This window comes from Macaca mulatta, chromosome 20 (assembly GCF_049350105.2).
Source record: "Macaca mulatta isolate MMU2019108-1 chromosome 20, T2T-MMU8v2.0, whole genome shotgun sequence".
Lineage (NCBI taxonomy): Eukaryota > Metazoa > Chordata > Mammalia > Primates > Cercopithecidae > Macaca > Macaca mulatta.
The window spans coordinates 27000705-27021286 of NC_133425.1; the positions used below are offsets into that span (position 1 = coordinate 27000705).

Below are 20582 nucleotides of genomic sequence, written 5' to 3' on the forward strand. Positions count from 1 at the left end.
CACATGGAAGGGTTGTACCTCCTGACCCTCTGTAGCCAGATGGGGCCATGTGACTGGCTGGGACTGGGCAGTTGTGAGCAGAAGTGATAAGTCTCACTTCTGGGCAGAGCATTTTTCAGATGGCTGCCACTCCCCCTAGGGGGTTTTTCCTCGCTGTCACAGAGACGGATGATGATGGTGACTGCTCCATCTGCCTGGGCACCTGGGCCCTTGAGTGAGGAGATACAGACTGAAGTTTCAGTTCACCTGTGATAGACAAGTGTCGTGAGCAAGAAATCAATCCTTTGTTGTTCTAAGATGGGGTTGTTTCCTACCACAGCGTAATCCTGCCTACCCTAGTTGAATCAGTGAGTTGATAAGTTTCCTTTTTATGCTTAAGCTGGTTTGAGGTGGGTTTCTGTCCCTTGCAGCAGAAAGTGTTCTAGCATTATTCTGATATTATCCCCACAGTAAGGACTCTGCTTCCAATCTAAGGAAGGACCCTGTATTAGTCCTTGTGTCACTATAAAGAACTACCAGGCTGGGCTGGGATCACGCCTATAATCCCACCACTTTGGGAGGCCGAGGCAGGCGGATTCCTTGAGGCCAGGAGTTCAAGACCAGCCTGGCCAACATGGCAAAACTCCGTCTCTACTAAAAATACAAAAATTAGTCCGGCATGGTGGCACATGCCTGTAATTCCAGCTACTCAGGAGGCTGAGACACGAGGATCGCTTGAATCTGGGAGGCAGAGGTTGCAGTGAGCTGAGATGGTGCCACTGCACTCCAATGTGAGTGACAGAGAGATCCTGTCTCAAAAAATAAAAGTAAAAAAGAGAAATATCAGGGACTAGGTAATTTACAAAGAAGCTTAATTGGCTCACAGTTCTGCAGGCTGTGCAGGAAGCATGGCACCAGCATTTATTCTGGGTGAGGCCTCAGGCAGCTTCCAATCATAGCGGAAGGTGAAGGGGGAGCCTGTGTGTCACCTGGCAAGATCTGGAGGAAGACAGCAAAGTGGGAGGTCCCAGACTCTTTTAAACAACCAGATCGCCGGGCATGGTGGCTCACGTGTGTAATCCCAGCACTTTGGGAGGCCGAGGTGGGCGGATCACCTGAGGTCAGGAGATTGAGACCAGCCTGAGCAATATGGTGAAACCCCATCGCTACTAAAAAAAAATACAAAAATCAGCCGGGCTTGGTGGTGTGTGCCTGTAGTCCCAGCTGCTTGGGAGGCTGAGACAGGACAATTGCTTGAACCCAGGAGGCAGAGGTTACAGTGAGCCGAGTTCCCACCACTGAACTCCAGCCCGGGCAACACAGCAAGACTTCGTCTCAAAAAAAACCCAGATCTCCCATGAAGTGACTGAGTGAGAACTCACTCATCACCAAGGGAATGGTGCTAAGCTGTTCAGGATCCAATCACCTCCCCACAGGCCTCACCTCCAACATTGAGAATCACAGTTCAACATGAGATTTGGAGGGGACAAACAGCCAAACCACATCACCCTGTTCAAAGGCCCCAGAAGACCAGGCTCTAGCACCTCTCATGAATGACCTAGGGCAAGTCATTTGCTGTCACCGAGCCTCAGTTTTCTCTTTTATAAAGTAGAGGTTAGGAATAAGTCTCTCGGCTTGCTCTGTGAATGAAAAGAGAGGGTGGAACAATCCCTTATTAGATGTCAGTTGTCTTTTTTTTTTTGTTCGTTTGTTTTGTTGTTTGGTTTTTAGACAGAGTCTCACACTGTTACCCAGGCTGCAGTACAATAGCGCAATGTCGGCTCGTTGAAAACTCCACCTCCCAGGTTCAAGCAATTCTCCTGCTTCAGCCTCCTGAGTAGCTGGGATTACAGGCACCTGCCACCGCACTCGGCTAATTTTTGTATTTTTAGTAGAGACGGGGTTTCACCATGTTGGTCAGGCTGGTCTCGTACTCCTGATCTGAAGTGACCCACCCTCCTCAGCCTCCCAAAGTGCTGGGATTGCAGGCGTGAACCACCGCGCCCGGCCAGAGGTGCGCTGTCTTTCTATCATCACCTTGAGCTCTGCTCCAGGTCAGAGGAGAGGGCTGTGGCCCCCGCCCTTCCCAGTCTCCTTCCCAGAGAGTTCATAAATGCTTCCCTCCAGAGGCCTTGAAGCTTTCATTGCTCTCTGCTGGGATTCAAAGAACACATAACCCCAGCTCTCCAACCATCGACAGTTCCTGCAAGATCTCAGTCCGGGATGCTGTCTGGGGGTCCTAGATGCTTTAACGACGGAAGGAGACAGAGGGAAGTGAAGGCCCAGAAAAAGGCAGTGATTTGCCTGGAGTCCATCATGCCCTGCTCCATTCCTGAGCTCCTTTTGGCCCCCCTGCTGGAGGTGAAAGCCCCTTCCTCCCTCCTATCTGGGGATGTTGTTTGCCTCGGTCCGGCTGCTGGCCCCATGGTATGGCACAGCCCTGCACAGCCCGCCCAGCCCCAGGTGCACCGGCAGAACCCAGGAAGGGGACTTCTGGTGGAAGATGGAGCAGTGAGCACATGCACTTCCCCTCCTGGGAGCCCATTCCACTGACAGTAAAGGAAGCAGGCACTTCCTTTAAACTCTCGCCAGGGAAGAACAAGGAGAGGACTCATCTGCCATCAGGAAACACTGACGCATTCATGCAAGATGAGAGGATGGAGTCAAGTGTGCTCGGACGTCACCTTCTCCACGTTGGGTTGGGCCCTTTATTCAAAGTGCAACACCCCACTGCCTGGTTTTGTTTTTTCCATCACACTTATTATATCCTCTTGTGCATCTGTGTTATTCATCCATCGTATTTACTGTCTACCCCACTAGAGCAGGGATCTGTCTCTGCTGGGTCTCAGAGCCTAGAATAGTGCCTGGTAAAGAGCAGGTGTTCAAAAACATTGAATGAGTGAATGAATGAATCAATCAATGGTAGAGCAGTGACTGGCAAAGCAGTATGCAGAGAGGAGGGAACCATCTGCCCCAGACCTAGAAAGGGCATGGAATGAGGTGTGCAGATGAAACAGGGCCGCGTCCTGGGGAGTCTGTAATCAGAGCCAAGAGCCCTTCCTTTATTGCTCAGACCATGGGGCAATCATAGGTCTTCCCCCTGTGTCTAAGGGTGACAAATGTGAAGGTTTTTCTTTCAAAAATCGATGGCCCCAGGCCAGGCACAGTGGCTCACGCCTGTAATCCCAGCACTTTGGGAGGCCGAGGTAGATGAATCATCAGAGGTCAGGAGTTCAAGACCTGCCTGGCCAACATGGCGAAACCCCGTCTCTACTAAAAATACAAAAAGTAGCTGGGCATGGTGGTGGGTGCCTGTAGTCCCAGCTACTCTGGAGGCTGAGGCAGGAGAATCACTTGAACCCAGGAGCCAGAGGTTGCAGTGAGCAGAGATCGCACCACTGCACTCCAGCCTGGGCAACAGAGTGAAACCCTGTCTCAAAGAAAAAAAAAATTGATGACCCCAGGTAAGAAACCCTTTCATCCTACTCTTTAGGGAGTCTCCCAGCACAACGCTGGCTCTCCCACCACCCTAAAACAAATCCCATCCCTGGAAGGCAGTGTGATGGGGAGGTCCCCGAGGCTGGCAGACTGGGAATAGCAGCAGATCCGCTTTCCAGCCTCCAGCCCTGTGGACATGATTTTACCTCCTGCGCCTCAGCTTCCTCATCTATGAAATGGGTATACCGATCAGGCAGACGTCTTAGGGCTGTTGTGGCGTCGATTAATGTGTGTAATGTGCCCAGAACAGTGTCTGGCATCTGGCAGGTGCTCAGAAAATCTTGTTGCTAGGATATCATCAATTGTATGGGTAAGTCATGCCCTGCCCCAGTCAGCTCTCACTGGCCTCGCCCTGGTGCCTGTGTGGACCAAGAGCACCAGACATTTGGAAACCAAGACGAAGTAACGGGAAACAGAGACGCTTGGGCGGCTGCTGCCACCTGCTGGTAAGCACTGCAATCTGCAGATGTCGGCTGAAGGCAGTGCCGTTGCGCTCTGCTGTCCAGGGGAAAAGGACGCACAAGTGTATCTGCCTGGCGCTTATACAGGGGACCCTGGACAATCGTCACAGCAGCCCTCTGTGGCAGACAACATGGGCGATGAAGACGGGGTGAAGCGGCAGGGGTTTGTTTAATTCAACAAAGGTTGGCTTCTAGCCTTTGGGTGGATGGGCCTGCGTTGGGCAGTGGAGGTAAGGAGGGAGACTCCACACACGCACATACGTGCACACTCACACACACAAATGCCCACACACACATGCATACACAGCATGTATGTGCACAGATACACACATTCGCGACTTCAAAACGTTTGTGGAGCCCGGGCGCGGTGGCTCACACCACCAACATGGAGAAACTCCGTCTCTACTGAAAATACAAAATTAGCCGGACATCGTGGCACATGCCTGTAATCCCAGCGACTCGGAATCTGAGGCAGGAGAGTCGCTTGAACCCAGGAGGCGGAGGTTGCAGTGAGCCGAGATCTCGCAGTTGCACTCCTGCCTGGGTGACAAGAGTGAAAACCTGTCTCAAAAAAAAGAAAAAAAAAGTTGGTGGAAAATGGAATTCAAAGATTAAAAATAAGAGACAAACTTTCTTTCTCAACATAAGTTCCATCAAGGTCAAGACACTTTGGTGGGTGATGAGACCAGCCACTCAGCCCCTCCCTGAAAAACTGAGGGTCCTGGGAATGTCACCATGGCAATGCCATCTTTTTAACATTATTAACTGAAGAAAGGTGCCCTTTAAAGATTTTTTTTTAAGATTAGGAAACAAAAAGTCAGAAGGAGCCATATCAGGACTGTAAGGTGAGTGCCTCATGATTTCCCATGGAAACGCTTGCAAAATTGCCCTTGTTTGATGAGGAGGGAGCGGGGCATTGCTGTAGTGGAGAAGCACTCTCTGGTGAAGCTTTCCTGGGTGGTTGTCCACTAAAGCTTTGGCTGCTTCCTCAAAACACTCCCATAATAGGGCATGCTGATGCGGATGTGCCTGGGGGTCGCTGAGTTAGCCGTGCTGAGGGCGTGTTTTATGTCACGTAGCATCACAGGCCCGGGCTTCCCAGGGCGTGCACAGACAGATATGGATGGAAATGAGAAGAGGGAAAGTGGGAGGGGCCCTGAAGGGGAGGGGCCTTGAAGGAGAGGGGCCCAGAGGCTTTACCCAGATTTGAAATGTTGTATTTAAGAGAATACATTCATGTATTTGCTTATCTAAGAAAAAGAGAAAAGAATTAACAGTGAGGAGGGCAAGACTGTGGGGTACAGGGAAGCTGGGGACACAAAGCCGTGGTGTCCAGGCCTCGTGAGAGTGCCCATCTGGGCTTTGCGTTCCCTGCCCTCTCTGCAGGATACCTGGAGCCACCACCTAGCACTGTTGTGTCAGCCGCAAAGGGGCCAGAGAACCATTTTTGCCCCTTCATAGGTTTTGTTTGGTAGTTAGTGCTTAATGTTTCTTCCAAATTTGCATTCCTTCACAGCCTGGGCATACACAGTTGCTATTACTCCCTAGTATTTAACCCAAGGCCCCTTTCCTCTCATTTATTACCTGCCTGGCCCCTGAAGGCATCTCAGCTCACAACTACTGGTCAATGCTGTGGTTTCTGGAGACTTCTGTGCAGAGAGCTGCCTTGGAAGGATGGATGGATGGGTGGATGGGCAGATGGGTGGGTGGATGGATGGATGGACAGATGAATGAATGGATGGGTAGGTGGATGGATGGATGGACAGAGGAATGGGTGGATGGGTAGGTGGGTGGATGGATGGGAAGACGAGTGGATGGGTAGGTGGGTGGATAGATGGGCGAATGGATGGGTGGATGGATGGATCGATGGATGGATGGATGGATGGATGGATAGATTGATTGATGGATGGACAGATGAGTGGATGGATGGGTAGGTGGGTAGATGGATGGGTGGATGGATGGATGGATGGATGGATGGACAAATGAATGGATGGATGGGTAGGTGGACAGTTGGGTGGATGGATGGGCAGATGGATGGACAGATGAATGGATGGGTAGATAGGTAGGTAGATGGATGGATAGATGGGTGGGCAGATGAGGGGCTTCATGATGGGTAGGAGGGAGGGGAAGAAGGAACAGGTCATCCTTGGGCAGAGTGACTGTGGGAATGTGCACTGGTGTTCACAGAAGCCCCATCTCACCATCTGAGAGCAGTCCCCACCATCCCTGTGTCTCATCTTCCAACACACGACCACTCTCTCCATCATCTGGGAGGCACAGGCGAAGAAGGGAACCTGCCGAACCCGACTATGCACTTGCACCCGGTGCTCTTCAGCTCACCTTGCCTCCCTCGAGGGAGACACTCTTCTGTTTTCACACAACAAAACTAAGGCTCTGAAATATGAATGCAGGGGTCGGTTTTTTAGAAACATTTACCGGATTCCCAAACCTTTCTTCCACCACACCACACATTCCCAAACACATTCCCATTTGTACAGCATTTTATATATGAAGCAGACCACATCCACTACTCTACTTGATTGCCTCAAAAAATCCCATAGAACACTATTGTTTCTACACTTGAAACTTTAAAGAGAAAAAAAAATGGACACTAAGACCTGACCAGGCTTGGCAGTGCAGGGACTCTCTCAGGACCCTGACTCCCAAGTCCCTGCCTTCATCCCTCCCCACCCAGAAGTGTGGCCTAGAGTGACCAGGGCATCCCTCACAGAGGGAGGATGGAGACATAGGGTTGGAAGGTGGGTCAGGTCAGGGGTCCTAAGGGTACACGTTCCCCAGAGGGGACACTTTTCTAGGTGAGAGAAGCTGCAGGTGGGTGTGAGACACAGCTGGCCAGGGCGGGGCCCATCCCACCTAGAGGGAGCGGCCTCTGCTCTGCACTCCGACTGCCACAGGCAGGAAGCTAAGTCCATTGTTACTGGAATTTTCCATTTTAAGAGAAGACATCTGAATTTTTTTTTTTAATGTGAACTCTACATTTTAAAAATGTTGGCAACTAACTTAAAACAATGTAACAATGTGAGCTCAAGAGAACTTCAAGGTGCCAGACCCACCCGCAGGCCCTGCCGCCGGCACCAGCTGTGCTGAGCCGAGCTGATCATGGGCCTGGCACTGGGCTGGGAGCTGCTCTGTGGGGACGGGCCTGGGACCAGCTGAGAAGGCGGCGAGGGAGCCGCCTGTGCCCCTCTCCATCCTGGAGGCCATGTCTCACCACTGGCTGGGGCCAGGCAGGGCTGCCGAGCTTAGGATCAGGGCCTCCCTCTTCCTTTGGTTTCAATGGGAACAGCCATTCCAGGTTGTTCTGCAGCCAAAGTAGGGAGTCCCCTAGGGGAGCCACTGATTCTTTAGGAAACACACAAAACAGAATGCATTTTACTTCCCTTTAATCAAAAAATAAATAAATACACTCCACAGGGACTTTTTTTTTTTAATGAGGAAAAAAGGTGAAAGAACAAAATAAACCAAACAAAACCCAAACCTCCAGGGACTCTTCATTTCCGGCCCACAGGGAGTCACCAGCCAGGCCGAGGGACATGGACAGCCAGCCCAGCTGGGGCCTGCCAGGTGACTCGCAAGGTCGGAAAGGGAGCTGCTCTGCTCTGGGTGGTTCAGTCCCAGCCAGGGGTTGGAATGTCCTGCCTGCCAAGGGGCCACAGTCCCCGTGGGGACCCCCCAGCAGCAGCGCACACCAATCCCTATTCTGCAAGGCATATCCCACAAGGCCCTTCCTCTTGGTGGCACTTGGGCACTCAAGGAGCCAGGAGATCCTGCCAAGATGGCTGGAGTCTGGAATATGAGGTGTGCACAGGCGGGGCGAACTCCGGAGACCCAGAGACAAGAAGCACCAACTCCCAGTGTGATGAGGCCAGTTCCCAAGGGGCAGGCCCAGAAGAGCCTGGGGGGCAGGCAGGTGGGGGAGCCCCTCTTTCCAGAGTTCCAGGACAGTGGGAAATGTGTCGGGCTGTGACTCTGGCCAGAGCACCTGTCCCCTGCGGCAGGAGGCTTGGCAGACCCAAGGCCGGGGCACAGTGGCGTCTGCCGAGCATCAGGCAGGAGTGGTGTGGCAGGTGGTGGCTGGGAGGGAGGGAACGCCCACAGGGGTCCTAGAGGTGGATCCACTTATTCCAGTTGACCTCGTGGGGGAACACACGGCCCAGCCGGAGGGTACAGTCCAAGGTGGGCTCATAGAAGGCCATGGGGCTCTCGTCCAGGCTGGAGGGCGCCTCCACCTCTTCCACCACGGGTGTGGAGAAGAGCGAGACGGCCCTCGGCTTTCTCAGCCAGCGCTTCCGGATGCAGCCGAGGGACTCCAGGCCCTGGAGACACCAGACACACCGGTTACAGCGGCACTACCCTCGCCTGCTTGATTTATTCTTCAAGCATTTAGGGAATGCTCTCTCTGTACGAGGAAACCACTTCCCAGAGCAGGGGGCACCTGAACTGGGCATGAGTCAAGTGGGGATGTACCAGGAGGGTTCAGGCAAAGGCCCTGGTGGGAGAGGCAGCGGCCTGAGTAGCATGTGTACAGCGCGGGCTGGAGCCACCACACTGAATCTCATTTGTGGAGGAGAGGCCTGCAGCGGGGGCTGCATCCCAGTGTCCTGTGAGCCAAGACTGGCTTCCAGGTGGGGTTCCGTTTGGCTCGCAGGGAATCTGACACTGAACTTCAAGCTCCTAGCTGCTGGAGGAGCTGGAGGCCCCAGGCGCACTGGGCCAACGGAGCACAGGGCAACTGTCAGCTGAGCAGGAAGCAGCCGCACCAGGGGGCAGCTGCTTGACCCGTGGGGCCCTGCGGACTCATGAGTTAGTGACCCCCGGCACAGAGAAAGCATCAGAGACAAGCACCGGGCACCCCCTCTTCCAGCCTGGCCAGCAGCATGGAGCTGGTGAAGGACACCGAGGGACGGCCTGAGAGGCAAGAGCCCAGGACAGGCTGGGGGAGGGGGTGCAGGCAAGCAGTATGGTGGTTCCGCATGCTGCCTGGGGCCTGAACATCACGGCCGGGCCACTGAGAACACCCAGCCGCCCCTACCCCCTGCTGAGCCTGGGAAGGCCCCATACCTGGAGCAGCTCCAGCACGGCGACGGGCTGCAGGACCCCCTGGTAGTGGCGCAGCAGGCAGTTCTCGGGGATGCCAGGCCTGGTCATGATGTGGTACAGCATGGCCTCCATCATACCCTTGCATACGGGCAGGTTCAGGTGGCCATCCACGACACGCCATGGCCGGCCGATGAAGCAGACGCTCTCACAGTCCCTGCAGGGGGAGGGCTTGGCATCAGGGCTTGGCAGAGGCAGGAGGGCAGCTCGTTCAGACAGAACACTGAGGCTCAGGGGTGTCCTGGGCCTGGCCCAGGTCACAGGGCTGAGACCAGCCGCCACCTCTTGTTCTCTGCTCTCCAAACTCCCCGCTTCTCTCCTGTCTGGACAGAGGGGCCCTTGACCGCCAGCTGGGTGGAACCATGACGTGGGGTCCTGCTCAGATGCAGCTGTAACTGAGGCTTCAGTGGGCCCACCCACGTTGGCAGGAGAGGGCCAAGAGTTGAGACTCCTGGACTTGCCAGCTCTCCTGGCAGCCCGGGCAGCAGCTACCTCCAGGCTGTGGCGAAGCTCACAGGACCATGACCCTGAAGCTCTGCCCCACACCATGTGCAGAGTTCCAGGAACGCTTTCCTTGAAACAGACGTTTCTGCTACTAAGCCAGGGACTGAACAGCCACCCGGGGCCCAGGAGTGGGGCGGACGCAGAAGAGCTGGACACCTGGCTCTTATCGCTACGGCTGGGCCTTGGAGGAGCACACCTGAGCTCCTGAAAGCCAGGACACAGGGCACTCGGGCCCTCCCAGTCTGGGGTCAGCACACACACTCATGGGAGGCGCCCCCACCAGAGGGGCTTCTGTGGCCCCCTTGCTTCCTGTAACTGTGTGGCACAGTTGTCCCGGGGGCAGCTGGGCATTCAGGGCTTATCCCTCTGTGGCCCCTGGCTCATCTGCAGGAGCGGGTGAGGTGCCTGTGGGCCGTGAGGAGCCAGTGAAGTGCAGCTGATGGCACCAGGTATGGTTCTCCGCCAGCGCCCTGGGCATTCTGGAAGCGCAGCCCTTGTTCCAGGCCGACCTGGGCACTGCTGGTACTCAGCACGCCTGCTGCTCACCCACTGCGCCCCTCCAAGTACCCCTGCCGAGAACCACGGTGCTGGGCAGCCTGTCAGAGCTGGCACCTGGGGAAAGACCCTCAAAAACCCTCACACAAATCCTTACCCTCGGTCCCTGTCAAGAGCCCCACCCGAAGCCCTGGAGCCAGAACCCCACACCCACCTTTCCCGCGCTGCCTGGGAGATGCTGCCGGCTCCAAAACTCTCTGTGAGCCCTGAGGGAAGAGGAAGAGAATGAGAGAGACTCGGAAAGTCGGGGAAGCCCTCTCTGCCTCCCCACGTTCAGCATGACACCCAGCATGAGCAGGCACCTCGAGGCTCAGGGGATGACGCATCAAAAAAAAGGACAACGATCATCTCACAGAGCAGCCTCCTGGAGGTGCGGGGCCGGGGAGACCGCCGCACACAGTGCCACATGCAAGCAGCGTCCCAGGCCCGGACAAGCCCCACAGCGGAGGAAGCCAGCGAACACCTCATTTTCCACCCAGAAGCCCTGACCACAAGGGTGGTGTAAACCCGAGGCAAAAACAGCCCAAAGAAAACAAAAACGCCCAGAGAAGCCACATGAGAAGGCTGCTGCTGATGGCAGACGTGCAGGACAGGAAAGGGCGTGCTGCCACCCGAGGAAGGCGAGACCTCCATGCCGTCACTGCCCCACAGCAGCCGCTGCAGCACACACGCTGGCCCCACCGCCTGAGCTCCCGCTCCAGAACTCACAGCGCTGCCTGGGGGTGTGGGAGGCCCGCGCTCCCCGGGAAATGCATTTACAGGCAGCATCCTCCCCCGTTGGGGCTCAGGCTCCGAGAAGCTGAAGTCAAGCCCCTTTTGTGTCAGTGGCAGCTCCCCTATCCCGGAGGAAGGCGTGGGGCCCATCAGGGCGGAGGGGAGGGAAAGCGCGGGTGCGGTGAGGTGGGGTGGGGGACAAGGCGCACGGTACCTCTGGGGTCTTCAGAGCCCTCTGGAGGCTGCGCCTGGCCACTCAGCTGCTCTTGGCCTGGGGAACTGAACTCTCCGACACCCTCTTGGTCTTCCCGTGCTGCCCCCGCTGCAGCGGTGTCTTCAAGAGCTGGGGGTGAAGATGGGGCCTGGGCTTCTGCCCCGTCTTCAGCTCTGGGCCCAAGGCTGGGGGCCAAGTTTGAGTCCTGGAGTACCGGCCTCTTGGCAGGGGTCATCTGGGTGCTCTCAGTGTCGGTCTCCCCATTCTCACTGGCCCAGCTGGCACGCCTCTTGGTGCCCCGGGGGCTGTGAGAAGGAGGTGCCTGCCCCTCGAGGGGGCTGTCCTCGCTGGAAGACCCCTCCAGGGGTCTGGCCTGGGGGTCTTCTCTCTGAATGTCAGCGTCCTCTCTGTCTTTCAGCCGCACCGAGTGCAGGAGCCAGGGCCAGGCAGAGCCCATGGCTACCAGGCGCGCGGTGTTGCCGCCGACCTCCAGCACCTGGTGCTGCTCCAGGAGGGCCTGGGGAGGCAGGAGACACAGGGGGTCTGTGGGGAGCCCAGGATCCTCCACGCTGGTGACCTCTCGTCCCTGGCGGGTTGAGTGCCCTGAGCAGCCCAGGCTCGCGAGGCGGGCCTGGCTCCTAACCCTGGGGCTGCCCCTTGCTAGCCCTGTGCCCTGGAGCAGCCTCTCTTCCTCTCTGGCCACTGGTGAACCACGTCAGCTGTGGTGCAGTTGTGGATTCACAACTGCACCCTCAAAGTGGATGTGAAATGCCCCAGTTTTCAAATGTTAATGACTAATTCAACGTTTAAAAAGAACGAAGCATGCTATGCCCCAAATCAAGCCCATCCTCAGTGTGCACCTGGCCTGGGAGCTGCAATTTCCGCTTCAGTGATATCCGGCTAACCTAAGGCACAGCTCACCTGGACGCAATCTGCGAATGTCCTGGTGCGCCCGCCACCTGCCTTCTCCAAGGCCGAGAACCGTCTGCGCAGCTCCTCCTTGTCAATCCCAAAACAACCCGTGGCTATAATGACTTCCAGGATCTCCAAGGCAGCAGTCAGGTCTTCGGGACTATACCCAGACAGCTCCAGCTGGAGGACAAACTCCTCCAAGCTGCAGGTGTTTTCCTGGGGCTTTATCAGCTTGGTGAACGTGTCAGGGAGGCAGGAGGTTCCCACTGTTAGCTCTTCCAGAGGAGCAGCTGTGGGGACACGGAGGAAGATCAGAGGCAGCCCGACAGAGGCCCCCCTCCCCTGCCCAATGCACAGGCCACACTCAGGAAAGGCATGCTCCAGCACCAACTCACTGCTTCCCCGACAGCCACAGGGGTCACCTGCTGGGCGGACAGGCTGGGCCCCTGGCAGTCAGGCTCCTGATCCGCGACCCTGAGCCTCTGACTACAGCTGACTGGATTTCTCCTGGCCACTATGATTCTCCTGCTCAAGACGTAAAGTGAAGGGCACAGAGGCTGAGGACTGGGGTTCGAAAACTGTAAAGCCCAGTGCTCTGAGGGGGAGTCCCTGACCAGGGCTGGCCTGGTCCCATCCCTTCCTGCTGCTCAAGTGCCCACTGTTCCTTAGACCCTGTGAGATACTCCAGGCCCCTTCTACACACCCCACTTTTGCCTACACTAGCCAGAGCTGGCTTCTGTCGCTTCCTATGGAATATGTCTCTGCTAAGGCCATAATCAATAGGTTATCACTACATTTTTGCCCAGTCCAAACTCCAGACAAAGTACAGAATTCTAACTGTGGTTATGAAACATAGAGTGAATACCATCAACTTCAACAACGCACCTCACTTTATTGTGCTTCACGGATATTGTTTTTTGGGTTTTTTACATACTGAAGGCTTGTGGCAAGTCTGCGCCAAGAGAGTCTACAGGCACCACTTTCTCAACACCGTGTGCTCGATTTGTGTCTGTCATGCTTGGGAATTCTCATATTTCATCTTTTTCATGATTATATCTGTGACAGTGGCCTGTGATCAGTGACCTTTGTCCTTACTATTGTCACTGTTTAGGGGCGCCACAAACCACGCCCACATACGACAGCAAACTTAATTGATAAATGTCATGTGTGTTCTGACAACTCCAGGGACCAGCCATTCCCCACTTTCCTCCCTCTCCTGGGACTCCCTATTCCTGAGACACAACAATATCCAAGTCAGGTTGGCTGGGCGCGGAGGCTCACGCCTGTAATCCCAGCACTTTGGGAGGCCGAGGTGGGCGGATCACGAGGTCAGGAGATCGAGACCATCCTGGCTAACATGGCGAAACCCCATCTCTACTAAAAAATACAAAAAATTAGCTGGGCGCGGTGGCGGGCGCCTGTAGTCCCAGCTACTCGGGAGGCGGAGGCAGGAGAATGGCGTGAACCTGGGAGGTGGAGCTTGCAGTGAGCTGAGATCCGGCCACCGCACTCCAGCCTGGGCGAAAGAGCGAGACTCCATCTCAAAAAAAAAAAAAATTGACGTCAGGCCAGTTAATAACCTTACAATGGCCCCTCTGTGTTCAAGTGAAAGGGAGAGTTGGACATCTCTCACTTTACATCAAAAGCTAGAAAATATCAGGCTTTGCGAGGAAAGCATGGTGACAGCCAGGACAGCCGAAAGCTGGGCCTCTTGTGCCGAAGTTAGTCAAAGTTGTGAGGGCAAAGGAAAAGTTCTTGAAGGAAATGAAAAGCGTTACTCCAGGGAACACACGAACAATAATAAAGCAAAAACAGCCTTGTTGCTGATATGGAGAAAGTTTCAGCGGTCTGGATAGATGAAACCAGTCACAACCTTCCGTTAAGCCAAAGCCTAATCCAGCGCAAGGCCCTAACTCTCTTTAATTCTGTGAGGGCTGAGAGAGGTGAGGAAGATGCAGAAGAAAAGCTGGAAGCTAGCAGAGGTTGGTTCATGTAGTTTAAGGAAAGAAGCCGTCTCCGTAACATAAAAGTGCAAGGTGAAGCACCAAGTGCTGCTGGAGAAGCTGCAGCAAGTTCTCCAGAAGCTCTAGCTAGCTGAGATCAGCGATGAAGGTGGATACACTAAACAGATTTTCAATGTACACAAAACAGCTTTATATTGAAGATGCCATCTAGGACTTTCGTGGCTACAAAGGAAAAGGCAAGGCCTGGTTTCAAGGCTTCAAACGACAGCCCACTCTCGATAGGAAGTAATGTAGCTGGTGACTTTAAGTTGAAGCCAGTGCCCATTTCCCATCCCCAAATTCTGAGGGAAGAGAATTATGCTAAATCTATTCTGCCTGTGCTCTATAAACAGAACCACAAAGCTGGATGACAGCACGTCTGTTTACAATGTGGCTTACTAAATATTTTAAGCCCACTGTAGAGACCTACTGCTCAGACAAAAAAGATTGCTTTCAAAATGGTATGCTGATTAATGATGCCCCTGGTCACGCATGAGCTCTGATGGAGATGTTCAAGGAGATGAATGTTGTTTTCATGCCTGCTAACACAACATCCATTCTGTACCCCATCGATCAAGGAGTTATTTCACTTTCAAGTCTCATTATTTAAGAAATACATTTGATGGCTGGACACAGTGGCTCACGCCTGTAATCCCAGCACTTTGGGAGACTAAGGTGGGTGGATCACCTGAGGGCAGGAGTTCAAGACCAGCCTGCCCAACATGGTAAAACACCGTCTCTACTAAAAATACAAAAATTAGCCGGGTGTGGTGGTGGGTGCCTGTAATTCCAGCTACTCGGGAAGCTGAGAGAGGAGAATCACTTGAACCTGGGAGGTAGAGGTTGCAGTGAACTGAGATCATACCACTGCACTCCAGTCCAGGTGACAAGAGTGAAACTCTGTCTCAAAAAAGAAAGAAATTCATTTCGTAAGGCTATGGCTACTATAGTGATTCCTCTGATGGATCTGGACAAAGTAAACTGAAAATCTTCTGGAAAGGAGTCACCATTCTAGATGCCATTAAGAACATTTGTGATTCATGGGAGGTGGTCAAAATACCAACATCAACAGGAGTTTGGAAAAAGTTGATTCCCACCCTCATGGATGACTTTGAGGGGTTCAAGTCTTCAGTAGAGGAAGTAACTGCAGATGCAGTGGAAAAAACAAGAGAACTAGAGGCAGAGTCTGAAGATGGGATGGAATTGCTGCAATCTCAGGATCAAACTTGAACAGATGAGGACTTGCTTCTTATAGACGAGCAAAGAAGGTGGTTTCTTGAGTTTCTTGACATAGAATCTACTCCTGGTAAAGACGCTGAGAACATCGTTGAAATGGCAACAAAGGACTTAGAATATTACATAAACTAGGTCTGGTATGGTAGCTCACGCCTGTTGTCCCACCCCTTTGGGAGGCCATGGCGGGAGGATCCCTTGAGGCCTGAGACCAGCCTGGGCAACAGAGCAAGGCCCTGTCTCTACAAAAAATTTAAAAAGTAGCTGGCTGTGGTGGCACATGCCTATAGTCCAAGCTACTTAGGAGACTGAGGCAGGAGGATGACCTGAGCCCAGGAGCTAGAGATGGCCGTGAGCTATCATTGTGCCGCTGTACTCCAGCCTAAGCAACAGAGCAAGACCCTGTCTCTAAAAAATAGGCTTGGTGTGGTGGCTCCCGTCTGTAATCCCATCACTCTGGGAGGCGGAGGCGGGAAGATCACTTAAGGCCAGGAGTTAGGGACCAGCCCGGGCAACATAGTGAGTCCCCGTCTCAATCATTTCAAATAAATAAATAAAAATAAAAAGTAAAGTTTCAAAGGTCATCAATAGAACTAAAATAGTGTCAAAATTGGAAGTAAAGGAGGCAGGAGATCATGAATGTGAGTGGAATACTCATCTTTCCCAGCAACGGGTCAAAAGATAATACCTAAAAGGTTCCTAAGAGCGCACACTTTACTAAGCACCAGGAGACTAGAGCCCCGTGGCCCCCCGGGGAGAGTGGGCGGGGTGGGGAGGCAGGGGTGCTCTGCTCTTCCTCGTGAGCCCGCCTGGGTGACTGCTGGTGCCTGCGGCACAGCTGTGACTAAAAGACAGCGGTGGTGTGGGGAGCTCTCCCACAAAGGTGTGGGCACGGCACCGGCACCTGGGGAAGGTGTCCCTTGAGTCGGCTGCAAGGATGGAGTGTGTTTTTCTGTGTGTCCTGTGGCTGCACGCCTGGCCTGGGGAGCCTGAAGGTCTAGGTCTCAGGCCAGGCCTCAGGGTCCTCCTGGATGATGGCAAGGCTGGGCCCTCCCCCAGCACCAGCAGGAGCACTCACCAGCGGGCCTGAGCCAGGCAAGGCCGGGCCCTCCCCCAGCACCAGCGGGAGCACTCACCAGCGGGCCTGAGCCGGGCAAGGCCGGGCCCCCCCTCAGCACCAGCAGGAGCACTCATCAGTGGGCCTGAGCCAGGCAAGGCCAGGCCCTCCCCCAGCACCAGCGGGAGCACTCACCAGTGGGCCTGAGCCGGGCAAGGCCGGGCCCCCCCTCAGCACCAGCGGGAGCACTCACCAGCGGGCCTGAGCCGGGCGGGCACAGGGCTGCAGCGGAGCTGGAACTTCATCTGGCAGGAGTTGACCACTATGCTGTCATTGGGATTGAGGTTGCGGGTGCTGACAATGCCGGGGGAGTAGTAGCCCCTCATCAGCAGGTAGTTAGTGTGGGAGGCCTGCGCAGGTTTCACCTCCATGCTCCGGCGCTTGCCCCCTATGCCTTCGTCCAAGTCATCCTCTTCATCCTCGTCATCCTCCAGGCTGCCATCCTTCCCCAAGCTAGAAGAAAATTGCGACCTGGATACCCAAGCACAGGCCAGCCAGCTACTACTGCAGCCTCTCCCCTCCCTCGAAAGGCCTTTGTGGCCGGGCCTCAGCAGTGGCCCCAGCAGCTGGCTGTGCTTCATTACCAAGGCTGGTGTGGACGGCTGCCCCAGATCCATCCCCTTTCCCACCTTCCCGTGCAACGCGCTCACCCCTTGTCACGTATCTGCGTCTCTGTGGGGACTGTTCCTCTTGCCCGTCTCTCAGTCCAGAAAACACCCACTTCCCCAGGAACCCCCAGTTCTGGTGCACGGCCCTCAGGACCAGTCCTCCCTTCTCTTCCCTGCCCCCCCGCCCCGCTGTGCTGCATCCTTCTCTTTGGCCGATTCCCATAACACCTGGGAGGCGTCAGCAGAGGACGCCTTGGACACTGGCCTATAATCCCCAGTCACTCATCTGCAATGCCCATCCTGCAAGCTCCCAGAAGGCACTACCAACCCCTGCCGGTCTGTGTCTGGCCAATGCCTAGCACGTGGCCAGACCTGATGCTGCGGACGCCGGGCTCTTACCTTTTGATGACCTCATTCTCCACCATTGAGCTATCTACCACGATGATCTGCTCCGGGATCCTGACATCCACGGAAATAAGGCCCAGAGAGAAGAGGGTCAGGACGGCCACACAATTTCCTCCAGGGCCGTCCAGTGAAAAGGCCACCATGTCATTTGTGGGCTCATTATTATCCTGGTCTTTGAAAGAGAAACGATCAGGCTGGTCCAACTTGCCGGCAGCCCGCATTCTGTCCAAAAACTGGAATGACTCCGTGCAGATGGTGCTTGGAAATCGCCACGTAAAAATCCTACACAGACAAAAAGGAAGGGCCTGACTGAGGGTCGGCCGTGGGAAGCCATCATTTGGACAGGCTATGAGCACGTCAAATCATTATGATGAGAACTAAGCAAAACGCCCCACTTCTCCCCTAAAGCTCTCCGTCCCATCCCAAATGAAGGCGCTGTGTTCCCACCTAGCGGTGTTTGTGTCTCTCTTCCCCGCTAGCCTGAGTACCTTCCACGCAGAGTACTGTCTCCTCGTCTAATTCAATGTGGCCTCACCTGGCGCTCCAGGAGGGCACTGGCAGGCTCACCTCACAGGCACTCACTGTACACAGCTGCTGAACTAGGGATGGTGAGCATGCTTTCTGTAATAATAGTCCCCGCACAAAGCCAGCCCTGGTCTCACACGTGTGCCCAAGCTGTCTCCATGCAGCGCCTGGTGAGTCACTTCCCCGGCTCTGTCCAGAGAGCAACATTCCACGACCCTGCTACCAGGGTCAGAGGGAGGGACCCAAAAGGCCTTCCTTGTCTGCTGACCACTGCCCTCGGTTCAGATGGGGACATGCGGTCAGAGCAGTGTGTCCGCGACAAATGGCCTTGTTGGACTTGGACATGTATCTTCTGCTGCCACACCTACTTCCCAGAGCCTGAGGGTCATTCGGGGTGAGGGTTTGGGGAGGAGGAAGTGTCTGCCATCACGGGCAAGGGATGGTATCAAAGAACTGAAAGAAGATTCATGGTGCTGTCTCTGAGGATCTGACTGCAGCCCTGTGCAGACCTGAGGGTGGGCAAGGAGAACGGTGTGAAGAGGAAGCTGCCAAGGTGGCGCCTTGGGAATGTTCTCAGGGACTCTGCATGTGGTCAGGAGGCTGGTGGTACAATGCCCTCTGCGGCATGAAGCCACACTGCGTTTCAGGAAGGAGCCCCAGGAGGATGCCTGTCTGAATGCACCTCTGCACCCCAACCCCGCACCGGCTGCTGGTGCTGCGAATGGGCCCAGGAGACTTCCTGGGTCTCAGGGCTACGCGGAAGAGGGACTGAGGCTATGCTGGAACTGGAGGGTGAACTTCCAGCTGGGCCAATTATTAAATTCAAAACCGATTTCACTCCATCTGGTGGGAGAAATGGAAACAAACCACCTGCAAAATGGCACCACCACCAACACAAAGATGCTGCTAGCACTCACCTGATCCCCACACCAGGTAGGAGGAGAGGGGCTGCAGGAAACCCCAGAGCCTGCGTGTTGCACATAGGCTGCGAGGGGCCCCGGCTCCTACATGCTTTCATGGCCACGATGCTTCCTTTGCTCCTCTTTATGTGGCTCAACCTTGGAGTACCCAGGGCTCCTGACAGGTACTCACCTGTAGTAGGTCTGGGATAGCTGGTAGGACATTGGCACGAAGGGCAGGGCCCGGTTCTTCTTGGGGCCCAGCGTGTGGTTGACCCGGCGCCGGTTGACCAAGCTCCTCTTCTGGCACTCCATGAAGGCCTTCACGAGAACGTGGTCCTTGTACTCCCGATAGAGGCGAAAAGTCTGCAACACAGTGAGGCAAGGGTGAGTAGGGTTCTCCAGCTGGCCAGGGAAAAGGCTGGGGTATGTAGAGGCAGAGGCTGTGGCTGATGCTTTATAGAGGAAGTGACCGATGGTGGGAGGCCCAGGCTGGCGTATGTGTGTGTCAGTGTGTGTGTGAGTGTGTGTATGCGGGGCAGGGGTGCTGAGGAAGTCGGCAATCCCAATTCTCGGACCATCACATCACACTTCCAGAGACCACAAAGGGCAGGGAACTGATGAGACGGGGGCTATTCACTCCCAAGCCGACTTCTTTCGATGCAGACAGACGGAATCAACACAGAGTCATCTGGTCTACCACTCTGTCCCCTGGCCTCCCACCCAGCCATCAGCACGTCAGGTGGGCTCTACCTTCCAATGCACTGGGTTCATGCCACCTGCACTGGCCCATCTAATCATGCCACTGCTCTTTCTCACCACCGTCCCCAGCTGACTGGTCTCCCTCCTTCCCCACGTCACCTTCCCCCAACCCCTGACCATTCTCCATAGCAGCCAAAGTAATCCTTTGATGCCTACATCAGACCACACATTCCTGCCCTGCCTCAAAGCCCCCGAGGACTTCCCTCTGCAGATGTGACCACAACCAGGCCTTCACGACAAGGAGCCTGATGAGTGGGACCCTGGCCGCCCACCCACCACTCTGGCCTCACCTCCCCCAACACCACCCTTTGCTCACTGCACCAGCCTCCTGGACCTTCTTACATTTCTTGAAAAAACCCAGGCATCCTACCTTGGGACCTTTGCCCTGCCGCTCCCCTAAATCTCTGCATGGCTGACTCCTCAACATTCAGGGCTCAGCCCAAATATTTCCCCTCAAATGACAAATCCTTCTCCATTCTCCTCCTCTGCGGTCAACTGCCTTATATTATCCTGTTTTATTTTCTCCATAGCAGCTACCTGAAATGATCTCATCTGCTTACTCATTGTTTGGAAGTCCCAGGAGAACACAGATTCAACTCCTTTTTTTTTTTTTTTTGAGCCAGGGTCTCACTGTTGCCCAGGCTAGAGTACTGTGGCACCAACATAGCTCACTGCAGCCTCAACCTCCTGGCTCAAGCGGTCCTCCTGCTTCAGCCTCCTGGGTAGGCAGGACTACAGGCACTGTCTGGTTAATTTTTGTATTTTTTGTAGAGATGGGGTTCTTGCCATGTTACCCAGGCTGGTCTTTAACTCCTGGCCTCAAGTGATCATCGTGCCTCAACCTCCCAAAGTGCTGGGATTACAGGCGTGAGCCACCATGCCTGGCCTAGATTCAGCTCTTGCTGCTGCCACCCCAGTGCCTAGGCGGAAGGAAGTGCCTCTGCTGAACACACCATGGGGACTTCATGGCTCAGCCTGCTAAGTCTTGTGGACCTGGGCCCCACCTAGTGGATGAGCACCTCGAAGGACTGTGCGGTCAGCAGAGTCTCTGTTACTCCAAGCTTCTGCAAAGGGC

General features: G+C 54.8%; 1 protein-coding gene across 4 annotated transcripts in view; it reads right to left on the minus strand.

Annotated features, from left to right (window-relative positions):
• Positions 1-7325: 7325 nt before the first annotated feature.
• GTF3C1 (general transcription factor IIIC subunit 1) overlaps positions 7326-20582 on the minus strand; it is an 86575-nt gene continuing 73318 nt past the window's right edge. For 2 of the 4 annotated variants that reach the window (XM_028840741.2, XM_001101688.5), the window contains exons 30-37: positions 18939-19111; positions 17316-17603; positions 16502-16761; positions 11965-12245; positions 11044-11560; positions 10270-10321; positions 9021-9213; positions 7326-8275 (exon numbers count right to left, since the gene is read on the minus strand). In XM_028840741.2, the coding sequence (XP_028696574.2) occupies positions 8063-8275; positions 9021-9213; positions 10270-10321; positions 11044-11560; positions 11965-12245; positions 16502-16761; positions 17316-17603; positions 18939-19111 (1977 nt within the window). In that variant the 3' untranslated portion in view covers positions 7326-8062. Of the gene's footprint in view, positions 8276-9020; positions 9214-10269; positions 10322-10823; positions 11561-11964; positions 12246-16501; positions 16762-17315; positions 17604-18938; positions 19112-20582 lie in introns of all 4 variants that reach the window. The other 2 variants (XR_013411608.1, XM_077985647.1) reach the window with 2 other exon arrangements.